The 20,818-nt window shown below is 59.6% G+C and overlaps 2 protein-coding genes across 2 annotated transcripts; both read right to left on the bottom strand.

The window, feature by feature from the left end:
* Positions 1-4,043: 4,043 nt before the first annotated feature.
* On the bottom strand, positions 4,044-6,666 carry LOC306951675 (UDP-galactose translocator-like; the record flags this gene model as incomplete). The annotated part of the gene is made up of 5 exons (XM_079542220.1): positions 4,044-5,007; positions 5,282-5,475; positions 5,550-5,648; positions 5,720-6,130; positions 6,499-6,666. The coding sequence occupies 5 exons, from the start codon at positions 6,664-6,666 to the stop codon at positions 4,044-4,046; spliced, it is 1,836 nt and encodes a 611-aa protein (XP_079398346.1).
* A 7,284-nt stretch (positions 6,667-13,950) lies between these two features.
* On the bottom strand, positions 13,951-15,858 carry STING1 (stimulator of interferon response cGAMP interactor 1; the record flags this gene model as incomplete). Its single annotated transcript, XM_079542132.1, has 6 exons — positions 13,951-14,129; positions 14,216-14,402; positions 14,679-14,917; positions 15,042-15,150; positions 15,344-15,518; positions 15,614-15,858. 6 exons carry the CDS (start codon positions 15,856-15,858, stop codon positions 13,951-13,953), a joined length of 1,134 nt encoding a protein of 377 aa, XP_079398258.1.
* Positions 15,859-20,818: the final 4,960 nt, after the last annotated feature.

Below are 20,818 nucleotides of genomic sequence, written 5' to 3'. Positions count from 1 at the left end.
GGAGCCAGCTGCCACTGCAGGACATCACCTGGCAGGTGAGGGCATGGGGAATGGCTGCAGAGAAGTCACCTTGCTGGGCTCCAGGGTCCCAGCCTGCCGGTACAGGTGTGGGACACAGCCACGCCTGCTGAGAACCAGCAGCTCCCAGCTTGTCCTCAGGTGATCAACATCGTCTTTCAAGAGCTGGAAGTGTCAGGGAGCAACGCACAACGCCTGCACACAGTCAGCCTGGTCCAGGTACGATGGCAGCAGGGCTGGCCAGGACAGGATGCTCTGGGCAAGGTTCCCCATTCTGCTGCCAGTCCCAAATGATGCTGCCTTTGCAACTCAGTTTTCTCACCCCTGGGCTCTCCAGAAGTGGGTAGCCTGTGCACGAGCCCTGCACGGCCCCTTGCGGTTCTCAGGGCTTTGGTTTTGCCTGGCCTGGTGCTGGAAGCAACCTTGATGCACTCCCTTCCCAGCCCATGCATGGACACAAGCAGCCTGGGGCCCCAGTGGGTGCAGGTTACCAGCAGCCCCCTCCTTCTGGCCTCCATATAGCACTGTCCCATTCCAGGTCTGCGCTGAGGGTGAAGCCTGGGACCTGCTCCGTCCCGATGGCAGAGCCCTGCATGTGATGGACATCACACCCCTGGGCCTGTAGGTAGCTGGACCCCAGGGGCCAGCACCCCAACACCCATCGTGGGGATGGGCCTGGTCGAGGAGCCGGGGCAAGCAGAGGTGGAAGGACATGGTTCTCAGTGTTCATTCTCATCTCTCTGCTTCTAGAATGGTGGAGGAGGCGATGGAGGTCGCTGTGTCCAATGCCCAAACTGCCATCAGCATCTACACGTGGGGGCTAGGGGCTGCTCCAGCTGTTGGACCCTCAGCCACACAGGGGTGGGTGGGCTCAGCTGATGCCCCTGGTGGGGGTCCCGGCACCACGCACTGCTGCTCATCCCAGCTTCTCCCCAGGGCCTGCAGCCTCTTCACCCTCACTGTGGAGCAGCAGCTGGAGGGTGGCAGGCATCGGCGCTCAGCTCTGCGCATTCTGGCATCCCCAGGAGCCTGTCCTGAGCTGTACGTATGGAAGCTGCAGCTCAGCCCGCTCCTGCCATCGCACACCCAGCTCCGTGCACCCATCCCTCCTGTGGGTGTCTCTCAGCAGGGTTCCCCATCCCATGCTCCAAGCACCAGGCACGGGCGCCCTGCCCTGGATCGTGGAGCGGCTGCTGGAGGGGAACAGCCTCACCTTCCTGCTGCTGTGTGTGACGCTGCCAGGTAGCGCTGGGACCACGAGGTCCCCACTGGCAGCTGCGCTGCGCCAGCCCAGGGACACGGCGCGGCCGCTGCCCAGGCACCCAGGGCTCACTGCTCCCGCAGACACCCCCAGAGAGCAGATCCGGGCAGCCCTGGCGCTGGCTGAGCAGGTGAAGGGGGCGAACAAATCGGTGTCACCCACACACTGGGACCCTGCGCGGGAGGTGGCAGCGCGGAGGGAGAAGATCCGAGGGCTGCGGACAGAGCTGCTGCAGACAGAGCTGCAGGAGGCAGCGGGCCGCCCCGAGCAGCGCAGAGTGCTGGCACAGCTGCAGAGAGCTCTGCGGGAGCTGCAGGTGGGGGACACTTATGGATGCTCCATGGCCTGGTCACTAGTGGGGCAACGCCAATCCCTGGCTGGATGAGGTGTCCCAGACCCATGTCTGCACCGAGGCGGTTTGGGTGGGATATGCTCACACCTGGAGCTCCCTGGCACCCCCAGTCGCTTTTTCCAGGTGCTGAAAAGCCAAAAGTGGGAGAAAAAACAGGCGCTGACCAGGGTGTTTGGGACAAACCAGGTGCAGCAGCCCAGTGCCGAGGTGGGTGCAGATCAGATGTGCCTGCCTTCCCCAGGGACCATCTGGGCACAGCAGCAGCACCAAGGCCTGCTGCCTCCCGTTGTGTCCCCGTCTCCCACAGGACCCGATCTCTGCAGGGAATGCAGCACCAACACAACAGCCTGGGACCCAGATGCCCCCATATGGTGTCAGTTTGGAACCAGTGAGAGGTCAGGAGCAGGGGATGGGCATGTCCCACGCCTGGGGGGCTGAGGTGGGTAGGAGGCATTGCTTACATCGCATCCTTCACATCCACAAACGTCAGAGCCCAGCGAGAGCTGCAGGGCAGGGACCAGCCAAGCCCCAAGGAGCTCAGGGCAGGGTTTGACGGAGGAGCCACAGGCACTGACCAGGGGACACACAGTGAGTGAGATCCCACCAGGTCTGTGTCCAGAAGCAGCCCAGGTCCCTCTGCACCCCACCCCTTGCTGGGCACCCATGGACCCGCCTCTGTCAGGCAGGAAACCAGCAAGAGCCACGCCAGTCTGAGGAAGTTGAAGGCTCCCTGGCAGAGGCCCAGAGGCAGCAGCTGCAGATTCAGCTCCTCCAGCAGGAGCTGCAGGACAGGGCAGTACGAGACCAGGAGGTGAGCGTGGGAGGAGAGCCTGACAGGACAGGGTAGAAGAGGCAGACCTGAGGGGCTCCAGGTTCCCACAGATATCTCAGTGCCGCCCTGTCCTTATCCCTGTCCCTGCAGCAGAATGCAGCTCGCTTGCAACAGGAGGTGGCTGTACTGCATCTGAGCCTGGAGGCAGCACGCAGGGAGCGAGAGGCAGCCAAGCAGCACCTGGATGCCCTTCTGCATGGGCAGGAGATGCAGGCCTGGAGGCAGCACCTGCAGCAGGTGAGGACCGAACCACGGCTGCTGGCATGGCTCTGCACGCAGAGGCCAGGTTGGTGCCAGAGCCCCTGCGTGTCCCTGCAGGTGCTCCAGGACCAGCAGCGCCGAGGAGAGGAGCGAGTAGAAGCACTGAAGCAGCGGTACCAGGCACTGCTGCAGGAGGTGCTGCGGGACGCTGTGGAGCTCTCCATGCACAACCAGCAGCTGCGGGAGGCCAGAAGACACAGCTCAGCTGATGCCACCACGCAGACACCCTGAGCCAGAGTCCCTGAGCAGTGGGAACAGCCACCCTAACAGCAAAGACAGAGCGGGTGCTGGTTCCTCCTGCTGCTGCCAGCACAACACCTCCAGTCCAATCTACACAGCCTTCTGAGCAGCACAGGTATGAGCTGAGCCATACTCAGGCTAACACAGGCACGAGGCTACAGCTGGTGCCATGGAAGGGCTCGTGGCCCCAGGGATGCTGCCGAGTGCAATAAAGCAAGTGTCCCCACACCAAGAGTGTCAGGCTCAGATGTGTTACTGAACAGGGCAGTACAGGGCTCTGCCAGGTGAAACTATCATCTTCCTGCAGGGAGAACAAACACATGCACATCATTAAACCACAGCTTTAATAACCGTACCAGAGCCAGCAGTGACTTCTGCCCACCAGGAATTCACTAGCCACACCACACTCGTACAAATACAGGTGCTGTTTCCTCTTCAGAGAGCACATAAGACTCCCCTTATAATCCCTGTCCACAAAGGTAGACAGCAATGCTGTGCCCAGGACAGGCAAATAAGGCCCAAGGATACCAGACCTCCAGGCAGGGGCTGTGCTGAGGATTGGGGTGGAATACTGCAGAGGAAGGGTGGGAGAAACCCCCAGGCGCGGTGCAGGGCTCTCCTGGCAGCAGCACACTGCTCTGGCAGCAGGGCTGGCCGCATGCTCACGAGCAGCAAACCAGGGCTAACCCTGCAGCAGCTTTTACTGGCACAGGGGACAGATGTGTGCTTCAGTGTGCAGAAGATGTGGAAAACAGCAGAAGTGTGACGTACCATACGAGAAGGGGCTCAGGATCCACTCTAAAGCCTGGGCCTACTGGATAAAGGTGTGGGATAAAGAAGCATGGGGCCTGGCGGGGCACTCTCTCCTTTTCCTGAGCAGGGGTTTGCTGAGCAAAGCCCTCCCAAAAGGCATTTGCTTTAGGGCAGCAGAACCTCATACTAGGCCACCCTGCCTCCTCCTGTGAACAAAAAAGCAGGGAGGCATCACTGTGCCCCACACCAGGCCCAGCACAGACAAGGAACACCCCTGAGTGACAGCTAAGGGCTGCCCTGGTGCACGCAGGGCAGGGAGGCCACAGCTACGTCACCCCATAGTACAAATGAACAGCGAGGCCGATGCACGAGACTGCAATGAAGAAGAGAAGGGTGAGCTGCAGGTTGAAGAGGGCAACAGACAGCAAAGCGTTGATCAGGATGGAGCAAGAGATCACAAAGAGCCTGGTGATGTTACTGCTGTGCTTCATGACCACGGACATAATCAAGCCGTTCAAGGCCTGGCTGACCACAATCACCAGCACCCAGGAGGAAAAGCCCTCCAGGAAACCTTTCTCTGTGCTGTTCCAGAAGTGGCCGACCAAATTGACCAGGACCCCAAAGAAATAAAGGAAGAGGTTCTGAAGGTTGAGGGGCAGAGCTTGGGTTTTCAGGATAGCTTCTGTGTAGACAGCAGACAAGCCTGATATCAGGCAGTACACCGAGATCAGCAACAAGCCCACCAGCGTGATGTGCAGCTGCATGGCAGAGGGGCTGCCAGAGCCCCGTGGGTCCCGCAAACCCCCACAGCTGTAGCTCACCCCGGCAGCCATCAGCAGGCAGAGCGCCAGCCACTGGCGCGCATGGAGCCTCTGGCGCAGGAAGAGGCTGTAGAGGAGCGCGGTGCTGACGATCTTCAAGTTGCTCAGGATCTGGTAGGTGCTGGGATCCATGAAGAGCTGCATGTGAACCACGAGGTTGTTGTTCGCAGCGTAGAGCAGGGCTGAAAGGGCGAAGGGAGCGACGTGGTGCCAGGACACCGCGGCCCCGAGCAGCTGCCGGTCCCAGGTGAGCAGGAAGAGCAGGGAGAGCACCAGCTTTGTCAGCTCGATGAGAACCACCACGGCCGAGGAGCTGAAGGGGATCGCACCGTCCACCTTGCACAGGGCGAGGAGCGGAGCGTGGGAGCCGTATATGGCCACAGAAGAGAGCAGCATCAGCCCCCACAGCCCGCGCTGAGAAGGGCTGAGCGGGGCGCCGGCGGCTTTCCCAAACACAGCCATCCCCGCGCTGCAGCACGAAGGGCGAGGGCCGGCACGGAGGGGGGAGGCCGTACAGACTCCCACCTCGGGATACTCAGAAGAGACCAAACGCCACGAGTTTAATGAGCCCGACTACAAGAGGACGTTACCTGCCACGCTCCCCGTGCGGCGGAAAGGAGCAGCTTCGCTCCTGCCGACAGAGCGGCAGATCTGCCTCCCCGGGACGCACCGCACGGGGGGGAGAACCGAACACCGGGCAGGGTCAGTCTGCGAGCGCCCCGGGAGCCGGGCGGCCCCGCTACTCCCCTCCTTTCCGCAGCGAGCTGAGGTAGTCCCGCACCGTCTTCTCCACGTCGGGCACGGCGTAGTTCTGCGCGGCGTAGATGCCGGTGCACGTCCCCACGGCGAAGCCCAGCACCGCCGAGAAACGCAGCTTGGCCACCAGGTACCCGGCCAGGAAGCCCTTCAGGAACGGGGAGGCCAGCAGCGAGCCGCCCTGCGGGGCACAGCGCGTCAGGGCGCGGGGCCGGCGGAGCCGAGCGGGGCGGAGCCGGGCCCGGCCGTCCTCACCTGCCCCACGCCGGCGTGCACCTCGTCCTCCACGCGCCGCTGCAGGCTCTCCAGCTGCCCCTTCAGCAGAGCCAGGTCCTTCAGCTTGGGCAGCGAGTCCTGCGGGGACGCGCAGCTGCAGGCGAAGCCGCAAGCCAAGCCCGCGGAGCGCGCCTCGCCGCCTTACTCACCTTATCGTCCGCCATGCTGCCGCCGCCCCGCCCTCCCGGCGGGAGCTCCGCCCAGCGCGCCGCCATTTTGAGGCGGGGCGGCCCGGCTCTGAGCGCCGCCGCGTTGGGGGCGGGGCGCCGCGTCGGGGGCGGGGCGCCGCGTCGGGGGCGGGGCGCCGCGTCGGGGGCGGGGCGCCGCGTCGGGGGCGGGGCGCCGCGTCGGGGGCGGGGCGCCGCGTCGGGGGCGGGGCCGTAGCGACGTTCTCCTTCCCGGAGGTCGTGGGGCTGCGAGCGGTGCGGTGGCGCAGGGCCGCTCAGTGTGTGACTGTAGGGACGGTCAGCAGGGCTGCGGTTCGGGCTGCTGGACGTGGAGTCCTTCAGGTCGCAGTAGCCGCACGTGGGCTGCTCGCTCAGCTTTTGCTGTGCTGGGCGCTGGGAGCAGAGCGAGCCGGTGGGCACAAATGCGCTTGCCTGCGATTGCCGTGCTTTCCCCCCGCAGCGTTTGGTCCGTGGATTAATGACGGTGAAATCTAGTTACGGCTCCGTCTGCGGGGCTGTCTGGAAAAACGAGTGCAGTTCCCCTTTGTGCCCGAGGTGTGACGGATGGCCTCAAACAGCTGCTGGCGGGCTGGGCGAGGTATCAGCTGTCCAACAACAACAAATGCCCGGCAGGACGAAGTGTTCCCTGAGCACTGCAGACGCTGAGAACAGACAGAAGGGAAGTGCGTGGTTGCTCTGCCCTGCCTGGCAGGTCTTGTACTGGTTTGCCCAGTTTTGCACAGAAAAACAGGAGGACTTACAGTTGGAGGAACTTTCAGTCCGTTCACAGTATCTACAAAGCGGTTTTCTTTATGCAGGGAGAGGCCTGGTGCAGTGAGTTCGCGTTGCTTAGTGCGAGGGACCTGAAGAAGCCTCGGATGAGCCCCCACAGCGGAGTTCTCAGTGCTGCTTTTGGTTGATCTGGGCATGGCCAGACGAGGGCAGTTTTGATGTGAGGGCAGTTTTGATGTATGGGGATGACTGTGGGAATTCAGAGTAGAAGCTGTGGAGCAAGATAAATGGCATGAGAAAGCAAGGCTGAGAACAGGGACACCTCTATAAGAGGGAAAACGAAGTGAAGTGAGCTGCGTGATGGCTGTGCAATGATGGCCCTGGTTGGAGGGAGAGTGCGTCCAGGGACGACCCACGGCTGTGAATGCATGAGTGCCTGCCTGCATGTCCAGGAGTCTTTGTGGAATGGTTTGTTGACGTGTAAAAGCCGGTGGGAAAGTTAAAAGGGAGAAGTGGTGAATGCATATAAGGCATGTTAGAACCTGTAATAAACAATATGGATCAGTCACATCCGAGTCTGTGCCCGGGACGCTGCAGGACACAAGATCACCCTGAGGGCTGCCTGTTTTGCCATGGTTAAAAGGTAGCCGTGGTCTGGAGAGAAAGGCTTCCTTTCCAGTGAAGGGCAGTCAAGGTGCCTCATCCCCTACGCACTCAAACGCTGGTTTGTCAGTGCCTGACTTGGCCATGTGTGGCTCAGCATCCTGCTGTCCCTTGGCACTCAGGCTAGGGCACCATGAAGGTGACATTGTCTTTCAACCTGTGCTGTGCTGGCTGTGAGGAGGCTTCAAACCTGGCACCTGCTTGTTTTCTGTGTGAGTATGGTCTGGAGATGAGAAGGGACTGGTGTCATAGGGGTGCACCGAGGGGGGAGAATGGATGGAGTGGGACCTGACCCCTTTAAGATGGCAGTGCCCATAGGTAGACCTATAGCAAGTCCCTGTGGTACTACTGCGAGCCCCTCAGGTGACACCTGGCTTCTGTGATGCCCCTGGGGGCAGTGCCTCCCCTGGGGCTGGGCAGCCTGGCAGCCAGCTCAGCTTGTAGCATTGCTGGTCACTCTGGGGGGGCTGCACCTCTTACATTTTGCTGCTTCTTTTAGCACCAAAAAGCTCCTTGCCATCAATCAGCAGCTTGCTCTGCAGGCCAGGCTGGCTCTGTGCGTGGCTGGCCCTGCTGTAGCCCCTGGCACAGCTTTTCTCACAGAGCTGCCCCAAGAAAGGCTCTTGCAGGACCCGCTGTGCCAGCACCAATGTTCAGCAGCTACACCACACCATGCTCCTGGAGGAGGAAGCAAGCCCACTAAATGCCTATGCCATAGAACTGTTTTCTCAACCTGCCTTTGGCAAAATACAAATGTTCTTATCCACAGCATGGAGCAGCACCTCAGAGACCCATGCTTTGCTCCTAACCAAATGCTGGTTTTGGCATTGGAAAGTAACTGGAGAGATCACTTCAACCCTCCATTTGTCCTCGCTGGGAGCCCTAAGCTGGAGAGCTGGCATTTGGGACAGAGATGGAAGCTCTGTCCTCCTGTAAGAAAAGAAATGCGCCTTTCTTTGAGATCTCACTCTTGCTGAGAGCTGCTGTCAGACCAACACAGGCACTGATGGTGCCAGCTGAACTTAAACCACAGCACTTACAGCTGGGGAAATAGGCACTGCAGGTGCAAGTCTGAGCAATTGAAAGAAAGATGCGTTTCAGACTCTTGGCTGCAGTTTGGTTAAAAACAGGGATGTTGGGATTGATGTGTGTGTTAACTCCGTGTGTGCTCTGCCAGAGTTTAAAAGCTCAAGTGTGAGTTGCAGTTGCAGCATGCAGGAGCATCAGGTCAGTTCGTTGTGCTGGCAGCTCTCAAATTTAATTTATACACGCTCACCTTATGGCGGGGACGCCAAGCTCTGAGCACTGAGAGAAGTGACCTTGGGCAACCTGCTGCTTTTCTCTACCGTCTCAAATAAGCCCGCTTCTCAAACAGGCTTTTTCAGACGTAAAAAAAAAAGCAAAGTAACGTGAGCACAAGGGCTTTTCCTGGGGAACCAAGCTTTGAAAGGGCGAACTTCATGCTGGCTTTGAGAATTTGAGAGCGGCTAACGTGCAACACTGGAGGGCAGCACAGTATCGCCGCAGTCCCTGCTGCCCACCTCCGGCGTGGGGCTCCTCGTGGGACCTCCTCACCTTGCCAGCCTTGCAGGCGCCTTTCTGTGCAGAACACGAGCACGCTTTGCTCTGCAGCACAGCCCTCTGTGGCTGCACGCACTCGTATTTGCTCACTGTGTTTCAGCCTCATGAGCACCACTGCGAAGCTGACTGTAAAAACCCAGGGCCTGCACAGTTATCAGCCAGACTGATTTGCTCTTAGGAGGTTAATTGCTGTGAGATCTAAGGATACAAACAAAAACAAGTCCTGATGAATCTTTTTAGCTGTTCTCAGCTATCCTTAGACTAACTTTCTGCTCGGTGTGTAGCGATAGGACGGGGCGGAATGGCTTTAAGCTAAAAGACAGCAGATTTACGTTAGGTAATGGGAAGGATTTTTTTTATTCAGAGGAACAGGTTGCTCCATCTCTGGAGGCGTTCAAGGCCAGGCTGATCTGGTGGGTGGCAACCCTGCCGTGGCAGGGGTTAGAAGTGGGTGATCTTTAAGGCCTCAGCTGTTCTACGATTTCTTACCAACTGCTCCAAAAGTGTCAGAATGAGTTTGTTGGGTGTGTGAGAGCACCAGCAAAGCCGAGAACCCTTGCTACCTCTTGCCAACAGAAGTCAGGCTTGGGGGTTCTCTAGATGTTTCATCCGTGCCACCATTTACATCCAAGGACGAAGCTACGAAACTACTAAAGCTTCAAACTTCATTCTGTCTTTTTCACTGGACAGAAACACGACAGCCAAGGTATATGCTTGGCACGAGCTCTCAAGACGCAGCAGAGAGTTGTTCCTGGGAATGTAAGCAAAAACAGGAAACCTCAACACATTTTCCATGATCCAGTCACTAACCACCAGCAAGAGCAGGAGGGAGAAAGCCAACATCCGCATCAGCTGCTCAGCTTCACAAGTAAGTTAGTTCTTCCTTTAAGCCACGTCTGTCCTTACGCTGCTGATGTTGGCATGTGAACACACAAGCGTTCTTTATCATCTTTGTCACTGCAAACTGGATGAATTTAAATGGCTCAGCAAGTTCTTCTGACTTTGAGCAAAACTGATTTTTGCACGGTCTGTGGGCCAGAGAAACTGTGCAGAGACTTAAAGAGAAAAAAAGGTCATTTCCCCATGGCAAGCAGCAACGATTCCAAAGCCTTTAAACGATGCTTGGGATTGATACCCAGACATGTTTGAGAGGACTTAAAATGTCAGTCTTTGAAGATGTCAACCACGTTGAAGGAACCATCTTGCAGTAAAGGACAGATTCTGTTGTTGGTGAGCAACACCAGTTGCCTTTTTTAAAGCTTTCTTGCTGCTCAGCAATGCAGCAGGCGCAGCCCAACCTGTCCGAGGTGCCCATCCATCACAGGGCAGCAAGCAGAGGAGCAAGGCTTCCCAGAAGAGCTGGATGATGTTTCCAGCTCTCCAAGTGTCCTTTACAGGAACATGCTTCAGACGGTCATACTGATGCTGGCCTCTCAACCCCTAAACCCAGCAGTAAAACAGGAGAGGAATTCTCTCTCCTCAAACCCAGAGTCACAGATGTCAGCATCAGCTGGGAGTTCTGAGCAGAACAGGTAGGAGTTAAAAAATCCCCAGGCACACCTGGAGAAGGCAGCTCCAAGAGTGCTGGCAGGCTGCTCACCCTAAGAGGGTCTCGTGTGCCTGATGTGGGGCTGGCTTCTGGCACCCAGTGGGGCCATGTGGGCTGGAACTGGCTTCTCAGCCAAAAACACTTCTCATCCTAATCCTAAAGCAACTCGTAGCTCCATCCCCTCCTTTAAATATTGGCTTGTATAGCTGGAGTCAGCCTTAACATTCCTGGGGCTTCCAGTATAGTGATCTTTAATACATGAATTCCTCCATGAAAAGAGATCTGAAATTCACTGTATCCAAACAGAAAGGCAAGAATTAGGGAGCACTTTACCTCCCCCTTCCCAGCCCTCTGTCCCTAACAGTTGCTGCATTAGTGCAGGTTGCAGGGCAGGCTGCAGTGCTGGCTTTTCATCCATGGCAAAGAGGATGTGCAAGAGCAGGGCTTAAAGACACAACAGAACCTGCTGGGGTAGGAGGAGCTGCGGGAAGCCTCGGCCTTGCTTGGCAGCTGCGTCCAAAGTCGGCCCTGGCCCCAGTCCTTGTGCAGCCAGGGTACATCTGGCTCTGCCTTGCTCACCCAATCCTGACCATGAAATCACTTCCCTACTCCATGCTGGGCCTCTCCCATCATCGCCGGCTGATGGTAGACCCCACAGAGGTGGTTTCTGGGTTGCCTGCCCTTGCAGGGTAGCAGATCTGCTGCTCTCTGACGCAGCATGCCAGGATCGTGCCACCCTGTGAGGTGCTGCCAGCTCAGCCCCACTACTGAAGGTGACCTGGGTTGTGGGTGGCTGTGCCAGGCACCTCTGGGCCAGCATGGTCCCCACGGAACGAGGCCAGGGACACAGGGCAGCGGTGTCTATGCTCCAGTCTGAGCCTGGCAGAGCTGCATGGGTGACCTGCAGATGAGGTCCTGCAGATGAGGCTTTGCTCCACACATCTCCGGCATGAAACACAGGCTGCAGCAAGGAGAGGTTGTATGCAGAGCAATTCAAGGCCTCTAACACCACGTGTGTCCCTTGTGCCAATTTGTCATCAGCTCTTTGAGCCCTGGGTGCACAGGACCCTACAGTCACACCGCAGGGCTGGCTGGGAAGCTCAGTGTGCTCACTGCGGGGAGCAGCAGCAGAAGCCCCCCAGCAGCAGTGTGCTGCTGCAGCAAAGAGCACCAAGCCGGGCTGCAGCGCGTGCTGGGCACTTCTTGAAGTGTTTGGCTGTGGATGTTTGGCTTGGGGCCGTGCTCCTGTCCAGCAGCACTCACGCTCAGGTGCTCAGGTTTAAGACAGCGCCTCACACACAGCTCTGCTCCTGTTGGCAGCCCGGTACCCGAGCGTACCCAGACCCAGGTGGCGTGCAGGGGTGTCGGGGCTTTTGTACCCCCTGCCTGAGGTGGTGACAATGGCTGCTGCAGACAGCACCGCCCTGCGAGTGCCAGCCAGTAGCGGGCACCATCGGCTGCCCTAACAGCTCAGGTCTGGGGGAGCTTCCGCTGCTGAGCCTCGCTGTTGCTGCCTCTGCGCCAGCCCTGCCCGCCGCGCTCGGCCAGCCATGGCTGTCCCGTTGCCATTGCTTGGCCCTGCCTTTGTCCTTGAGCAGCAGCGTGAGCTGTGCTGTCAGACGTCAGCACGACCCGCTGGAACAAGCCGCGCCGTCCCTCTGCGCCCACGCCTGTCCCCAGTGCTGAGCCCAACCTGGCCTTGCTGAGGGCAGCAATGGGGAGCAGTGCCCAGACCAGGAGGGAGCTGCATGCTGCTGCTGCACGACTATCCCTGCAGAGAGAAGCACGCAGCTGGGGGCCGTGGTGCTGCTGGCTTCGCTGCCCTGCAGCTGCCGCTGGCTGCGCCCCACTGCTGAGCTCAGCCCTGGCACCGCACGCTTCCAGCCCAGCAGATGCTCCCGCTCTCCAGAACAAGGGGCGGACGGTGGATTTGGGCCAGCGCCGCTGCCCCCACCCGCGCAGGGTGAGCAGAGCCCTCAGGGCAGCACCAGCGTGTTCCCCCCTACAGGAGGTCCCCACCCTTTCATCTGTCGCCTTCGTCTCTTGCGCAGATGCGGTGCCCAGGGATTAGGCTGCAGATTAAGGCTTCACTGAATCCTGCCGTAGGTTCCAGCTCCAATCCCAGCAGGACCAATGTGCAGCCACATCTCCCTGTAAGCTCGCTGGAGCCTGGAGAGGCAATTTCCCACCCTGTGCTGCTCTGTGCATGGGGTATGCTGCCCCAGTATTTGCATAGACTGTGGCAGCTGCCAGGCTTTGTCCTGGGAAGGAAGGCTGGAGAGAGGCAGGAGCTGGGGCTGCCCAGAGGATGGAGCCAGCCATGACCTGCGGGCAGCTGTGCTCAGCCTTGCAGTGGCTGACTCCTTCCTGAGGCTGGAAGTGCAGGCTGAGCACCTGGGAGCTCTCACGTGGCCTCATCCTTTTGCTAAAGTCTTGAAAGCTGGGAGGGACCAAAGGGATCGAATCCATACAGGGGTGCTGCAGCACCAGAAGGTAACAATCCAACTGAACTGCCTGTCTGCTTTTAGCGAAAGGGGAAACCGAGGCACAGAGCAGCAGCATACAGCTCTGTGGCCTCCCCAGGCTGCTGACAAAGGGGTTTTGGCATCAGGCGGTGGGGGGCATGCGTCGTGTGGGCAAACGGTGTGGGTGCTGCTGGGTGCTGAGCAGCTCAGGGAACGCTCAGTGGGGTGTTCTCACTGCAGAGAGGTCCAGGCATGTCCCCGTGGGCTGAGTCCAGGCACAGCCCTCTCTTCAGTCTAAGCACTTGCCCTAAATCAGCCAGGGCTGCAGCTGGAGTGAGGCAGAGCGCACAGCCAGGGGCCTGGCACATCACCTGAGGCTGGAGAAACACTGGGTGCTGCAGAAGGCTGCCAGCATAAAGTGACTGCATGGAGCAGATGCAGGGAGGTTCCTCATGCTGTAGGATGCCAGAGGGTAGAGGTGCCCAGGCCTGATGAGGATGTCTGTGTGCGTAATTACTGCTGGGATGGGTCAGCTCAGGGACCTGGCACACACACACGTGTGGCCGAGACTGGGGCACTGCCAATGAGCCCAAGATTTGGGATCATGAACTTACCCCCAAGAGGAAAACACTTCACATGGTCACAGGATGTAGGGTCAGGAGGGTCTTTCAAGATCATAGAACCGTAGAGTGGGTTGGGTTTGGGTTGGAAGGGTCCTTTGAGGACTGCGATCATTAGGTCATGGAACCATGGAATCACAGAACAATTGGGATGAAAGAGACCTCACAGCCCCCCAGCCCCACCCTGCCATGGGCTGCCTGCCCCCCAGCTCAGGCTGCCCAGGGCCCATCCACAGCACGGGACACCTCCAGAGATGGGGCACCACAGCTCTGAGCAGCAGCGCCGCCGCCTTGCCTCCCTCTGGCTGAAGGATTTCTAACCTAAATCCCCTCTTTCAGTTTAAAAGTGTTCCCCATATTCCTGTCACTGTCTGCCCATGTAAAAAGTCATCACTCCTCCTGCTCACGTGCTTCCACCGCTCCTGGAAGGCTGCAGTGAGGTCTCCCCTGCGCCTTCTCCACGCTGAACATCCTCAACTCTCTCAATATGACACAAGGCAAAACCCGATTAGAACACACCACACATTCTTGCGCGTACACGAGAAATGCACAACGCAAACGGCCACGGGACTGCAGGCTTCCGGGTGCCAGGGAGCGCCGGGCTCAGGGGCGGTCACTGCGCAGAGGCTGGGGCAGGTCAGAGGAGCTGACCTGCAGGCTGAGCTCCACGGAGCCGGTGCCCAGGGGTTGCTCCTCGTGCACCACGTACTCCTCGCGCTGCTGCTGCTGCAGGTGCCGGAGGATCAGCCCGGACAAGAAGTGGCTCTCGGCCTCTGCCGGTTCTGGAAAGAGGAAAGGCAAAGCCGCGCTCGTGTCCGTGCTGAGGCGGGGCTCTGGGCGGGGATCTCGGCAGAGCGGCCGTGCTCACCTTCATAGGCGATGAGGCGGTACGTGCCCGCGCACGCCCTGGAGCTGCTCAGGATGTCCCGCAGCGTCCTGTAGAACAGCCGCGCCTGCTCCAGCCGCTGCTCCCTCCCGAAGGCTGCGCACTCATCCTGCGCCATGGCGAACAGCGTCTGCAGCGGGGGCGCAAACTCCAGCACGCAGGGCCTGGGCTGCGGGGAGACGGCGTGGGGAGGGCAGCGCCGCTGACGGCTTGGTGCTGCGCCCAGCGCCCATCCCTGGAGGTGCCCCGTGCCGCGAGGAGCCCCGGGCAGCCTGAGTTGGCGAGGGGCAGCCGGCAGGGGCAGGATGGGGGGCCGTAGGGCTCTTCCAACCCAAGCGTTCTGTGGTTCTATGGGTTGAGCGGTGCAGCTCTGCCTTGTCTCCATCCCCAGCCTGCACCTGGGGACGCCTCACCCACCTGGGGATGCAGGGCTGCCCCAGCATACCTTGTTGTCCTTATCCCTGATCACATACAGGCTCTGTCTGTAGACTCTTCTTTTGATGCCTGCCCGGGTCAGGGTGGTCTCAGGAAGGTCTGCCAGGTATTGGATGTTGCTGTCAGCCTTCTCCAGGTCATCCCAGATGTCACAGTTCAGTGGGACCAGGATGTGGAGCTTCCAGGTGTCGCGGTGTGCCCGCAGCATGGGGTTGGCCCTGCTGATCTCTTCCATGCACTCCTTCAGGCCTGGAGGAAGAGCGAGGTTTGGGGGGAGAGCGGCACTGGGGTCTGCTCCTCACTGTGGAAGTGGCAGGGCTGTGGGAGCCATTTCCATCCATAGCCATGATAGTGCAGGGGAACAGCTACGTACGTGGCAGAACTATTTTCAGGTAGCCGACGTAGTAGGACCAGGCGAGGCCGTGAGCAACGTTCTTCTTGGAGCTCTCAGTGAGCTCTGACACCTCCACCGCTGAGAGCTTCTGCAGAGGGAAAAGGAGGAAAAAGCCAGCGGCGGGGCTCAGAGGGGGCAAAGGGCGATGCCTGTGCCAGCACCCAGAGCGGTGGTGGCCCTGCAGATGGGAGGGCAGGGCAGGGTGTGCCTAGCCCCTTCCCAGCAGCACTCTGCACATACGGAGCCAGGTGGCTGAACACCGCTGCTGAGCATCCCCTTACCTGCAGCCCGAGGGCGAGGACCAGCAGCTGGCACAGGGAGGCGAGGGCGAGGCGGGGGCTGTGCCCGTCATCCTCTTGAGGGTCCAGGTAGGCTGAGCCGCCGACAAGGAGCAGGGCCAGGTGCCAGCGTGGAGGAAAGCAGGCACACAGCATCTGCCAGAGGCTGCCGCGGTGCCTGGATGGGCGAGGGACAAGAGGTGGGCCGACACCTGGGCTGGAGGGGCCAGGTGGGAGTCGGAGACAGGGAGCGGATCCCCCAGTGGTGCTCACCTGGAGTGCAGGTGGAAAATCTCCTCTGCCAGGCAGCAGCAGCCCTTGAGCAGCACCCCGAGCTGCAGGGCCGCCAGCTGGGTGCAGGCACGGTGGGTGATGGACATCGGGGCCTCCCCGGTCAGGAGCAGCACCACGAAGCACACAGCCAGCAGCACGCATGCCGCATGCCGTGCCCGCCCCGCGCGGGGCTCGGGGATGAGCAGGGCAGCAGGGCTGCTCCTTGTCGACGGATCCTGGGGCATCTGCGAGCAGGAAGGGGGGGTGGGGGGCAGCAGCCGGGACCCCCGAGATCCACATCAGCGCGGCGGAGCGTGGACGTGCACGCCCAGAGCTCAGTCAGCACTCCAAAGCTCGCAAGCACAGCCCAAACCGGCGCCTCGCCGACCGCTCTGCCGCCCCTGCTGCTAACGCCACCCTGCTCCGCACCCGTGGGCACTCACCGAGGTGCGGCCGTGATGCTCGGCACCGCGATGTCTGCGCCGAGGGCAGTGGGCGTAGCAGCGCTCAAGCACGCACAGCCACAGCCTCCGCTTCCTCTGGATGCGACCGCTATGCGCGGGGTCGGCACCGGCTCCCGGCGCACGGAGAGGGCAGAGCTGCACGGCTGCTGCAAACCCAATGGAGAACAAAATGAAAATGAAAGCTGCTCTGGCAGCTGTAAGTGGCAAGGGAAGGCGTGGAGCCTCCCATGCTGGGCACCTGGGGGGTGTCTGTGGCTTTGGGCCCTGGGCAGCTAGGGGGAATGCTGCAGGTTACAACATGCAGGAGTTTATGGCTATGGAAAACCCCAGCATCCCTGCCAACTCACAAAGGATAGAATAAGGAAGGAAATGAAAGCAAGCTTGTTTTCGCTTCAAGTGGGTTTCCAAAGTAAGCAGAACTTCAGCAGCAATGGATTCCTCCAGTGAGGCTGACACAGCATTCCCAACACAGCAGCCTGGGGCTCTGCTCATGGGCACCAAGGGTATGGCTGGAGCTCCTGCCCACCTTGCTTACCCACCTGGGCGCTGCCACAGCCCGAGCTCCTGATGCAGGCAGAGAGCCTGCACCTCCCTAGTGCCAAGGCTGGCAAAAACAGGCAGGTGCCTGCTTTTACCCCTGTACCACGGGTCTGTTCCTCACTCCCAGCTCCTGCCCGTGGCTGTGCCGCTCTCCTGCTTTTTCAATCTTCCCACTCTATTCTGCCCTATTTCTTCTGGAGAAGAGGAGGCTCAGGGGAGACCTCATTGTGCTGTACAACTTCCTGAAGGGAGGTTGTGGTGAAGAGGGATTTGGCCTCTTCTCCCAGGCAACGAGCAGGACACGGGGCAATGGCCGCAAGTCGTATCAGAGGAGGTTTAGATTGGACATAAGAAGAACTGTTTCTCTCAGAGAGTGGTCAGGCACTGGAATGGCTGCCCAGGGAGGTGGTGGAGTTGCCGTCCCTGGCAGTGTTCAAGAGGCGCCTGGATGATGTGCTGTGTGATGTGGTTTAGTGCTGGTGGTGGCAATGGTGATGAGGAGACGGTTGGACTGGATGATCTTATAGGTCGTTTCCAACCTTGTGATTCTATGATTCTATGATTCTATGCCCATCTCGCTTTTGCTTCCAGGCTCTGCCCTGTGCCTGCCTCCTGTCTGCACACACTGGATGTTCTGGAGCTCCTGCCCTCTCCTTGGAATTTCCTCACACATCCATTGGGGTTCTCAACTCTTTTGTGACACCAGAGCTTCTTCCCTGAGAGATTTTCTCCGTTTGATAATAGATAAATCTGTGATTTATCAGCCTTCTTTTGATGTCCTTTAAGCTGCCAGCACCTGCAGTGCCCATGGCTGTGGGTTCTTGTGCACGTGTCGGATGGAGGAGCCCTTCTGCTTTTGGGGCTGTTCCAGTCTGCTGCTCTTTGAGGTGTTCCCATTCTTGTGCCGGGACACCTGCAATGCCCCCAGGTCCCAGGAGCCTTTGCCCTCCTGCCGTGAGCTGCCTCTCACCCAGCTCCTGGCACAGGGAAGCAGGCATCCGCATATTTCCTCACGTCCCGCCGTGTGGGCAGTGGGCACAGCATGGGCCTGAGTGCAGTGAGATCACAGCAGCGTGATGCTGCAGGCGCACACGCCTTCCAGCCACTTCTCATTTGTAACAGGTCAGAGAATCATAGAATCACAGAACCACGTTGGAAGGGACCCCCGAAGGCCGTGCAGTCCATCCCCTGCAGAGCACAGGGACACCCAGCAGTGCTCACAGCCCATCCAGCCAGACCTTGGCTGCCTGCAGGGATGGGGCACTCAATCCCACTCTCAGCGTCACTGATGAAGATGTTAAAGAGCATCAGTCCCAGCACGGACCCCGGAGGGCCACCGCTTGTCCCTGATCTCCATCCACACGTGCAGCCATTGACCGCTGGCCACCGTCCTCCAGGTGCCACCTTGTGCACGCCTGGCTTCCTTCTCCCATTGCGCAGCTGTAATTACACGGGGGTGTGGCCATGTTCTTTCCTTGTTCCTCCTCTCCCACCCACTTACAGGAAACCACTGCTGCCTTCTTGGCCAAGACTTGCATCTGAGGGAGGTTCGTGGAGGAGAGACACTGGGCAGGAGTCGGTCCTGGGGCACACATCCCCTGTGCCATGAAAATGAGCTTTAGTTTGGTTTGCACCAAAACCAGAACAAGCTTGTGAAAGAACAAACAAAGCAACCATGGGAGGATGGGGCAGCAATTGCCAGAAATGGAAACCACATCAACAAAACAGCAACAATTTCTGTGCCTGCATAGAGGACAGTGCATTTGTTTGGATCGTCGTGCGCTGCAATTCCCCCAAAGCCTTTTTCTTCTTGTAGAAAAACCCATGGCTTAAAAGCAAAACCAATAGAAAAGCAAACGAAGCCCCAGCATTGCTTTGATGCATGAAGAAAAACCTCCGTCTCCTGGACAGTTTTTTGTTGTGCTCCCATTGCCCTAACGCCTTGCTGGCCGCATGCTGCTCACAGCCTCCTTGGAATTTCCTCACACATCCATTGGGGTTCTCAACTCTGTGTTTTTAAGCACATTTAACGGAGACCGAGAGCAAATCACTGCAGAACTCACTTCCATCAGGCTTCAAAGCTGTGTCAGTTCTGGGTTTGAGTTGTGGTGTGGGAAAGGGAAATCGAGGTGGGGCACGTGGCAGCGTGGGGCTGTTTGAGAGCCTCTCAGCTCACCTGGCCCTGTGCAGCCACGTCCCCTGTGCACGAATCAGTGACGTGGGAGGTGTCGTGGGGGCTCAGTGCTGCCCCATGTCCAGCTGCCATCCTGCTGTACCCCAGCCTGTTCATTGCAGGGGAGTCGGACCGGATGGCCTTTAGAGATCCGTCAACTCAAACCATTTTGTGACTCTGCAATAACAACTATGAAAATGAATTTTCTACATTCCTTAGAGAAGCTCACATCCATGTGGTAGGAAATAGAAAAACGTCCCTGGCAGAAAAATGAAAACGAAAGTGTTTTTAAACTGTTACTTTCACAGATGTTGATTATCCGGATTGAGTTCTACAATCACAGAATCACAGAATGCCCTGGGTTGCAAAGGAGCACAGCGCTCATCCAGTTCCAACCCCCTGCTGTGTGCAGGTCGCCAACCAGCAGCCCAGGCTGCCCAGAGCCACATCCAGCCTGGCCTTGAATGCCTGCAGGGCTGGGGCATCCACAGCCTCCTTGGGCAACCTGTGCCAGTGCCTCACCACCCTCTGTGTGAAAAACTTCCTCCTAATATCCAAACTGAACTGTTGTTCAAAGGGGGCTTTTCAGAGCTCAACAAGGAACAAACAGCAATCCAGGCTGCTTCTGTCGCCACTGTGAGCTCAACTGAGTTTTCCAATTTGGTGACAAAATCCACAGAGCTCTGAAAAAGGAGGGCCCAGTCCTCAGGGTTTGTGACCTGAAGGCGTCCCGAGAACTGCCCAAGCAGCAGTGCAAAGTAAAGCAGAAGAGCCAAGCAGGAGGCTGCCCTTCCTGCGATCCTGACAGCATTCCTGCACTCTGAGAGCCACGGGCTGTTTTCAGCATGAGGGGGATGTGAAGCTGCTGCCTGAAGCACATCTCTGCCCAGCCATGGCGAAAGAGCTCTGTGTGCTGGGAGATGCTCTGTGTGCTAAAGCTGCTGGAGGAAACACCTGAAGTTGTCGTAGAAAGGGCAGCAGCAGCAAAGCCAGCGGGAGCAGAGACAGCCTGTGCCTCCCCAGGGCTTCGCGGTGCTGCAGGACGAGTGCAGCCCCGCTGCCAGCACCGCGCGGGGCAGCTGGGCGCAGCCAGCGGGTGGATGCACACAGCTGCGGCGCGGAGCTGAGGGTTTCACCGCCCCGTCTCTCCTTCGAGCCCTTCACGTGAGAATGCGAAGGGCAGGGAGCGGCCCTGCTGCAGCATCTGAAGGCAAGCGGACGGGTGAGGTTAAAAACGCCGCTGTAATTCACTGTAAACGAACACACCGGGAAGCAGGCTGTCCTCCGATGGCTGAAAAGGAGCAGGAGCTGGAGACCTGCCGCGAGCACGGCCTCCCAGCTCCGACAGCGGCACAGCCCGGGCCCCCGCCCGCCTCCGCGCCACGCGCTGGGCACCGCGCAGGCTGCCCGAAACTCCCGCGCGCTCCCGCGGCGCCGCCCCTCACATCGGCAGCGCGGCCGAGACTTCTTCCCGCCCCAAGTACTCGCGAGACTTTTACGTCTCGCGAGGTGTTTTGCGTCACGCGAGGCGTTTGCTTCACGCGAGATCGTTGCGTCACGTGCGGCGGCGCCGTCGTATCCCTCCGCGCTCTCCCCCTCCCCCTTCTGGAGAGTTCTGTGCGCGCGCCGCACGGCAAATAGTCCCCGCGCCTCCCGCCCGCCCCCGCCCCGCCCGGCTCCGCGCCCCCGGCCCGGCTCCGGCCCTCCCCCCGCGGCGTTCTCTCCCGGGCTCCTCCCGCTTCGCTCCGGGCGGCGGCGGTGCGGCGGCGGGCAGGGCACGGCGGAGCGATACGCGGAAGGGGTCAGCCCAGAGCGGCGCGGCGCGGCGCAGCGCATAAAGCGGCGGCGGAGCGAGCGGCGCGGCGCGGCATCAGCGAGCGCAGCGCGGCCGGCCCACGGAGCAGCGCGAGGCCGCGCCGGGCCCCTCGCCGTACCGCCGCCTTCCGGGCCCCCTCCCCTCCCCCTCGTCTCCTCCCTCCCTCCCCTTCTCCTCCCCCCGCGCCGCCACCTCCGCACTCCTCCTCCTCC

Source organism: Tetrao urogallus (genome assembly GCF_951394365.1).
Source record: "Tetrao urogallus genome assembly, chromosome: 14".
NCBI lineage: Eukaryota > Metazoa > Chordata > Aves > Galliformes > Phasianidae > Tetrao > Tetrao urogallus.
This window is presented reverse-complemented; position numbering and strand designations above follow the sequence as displayed.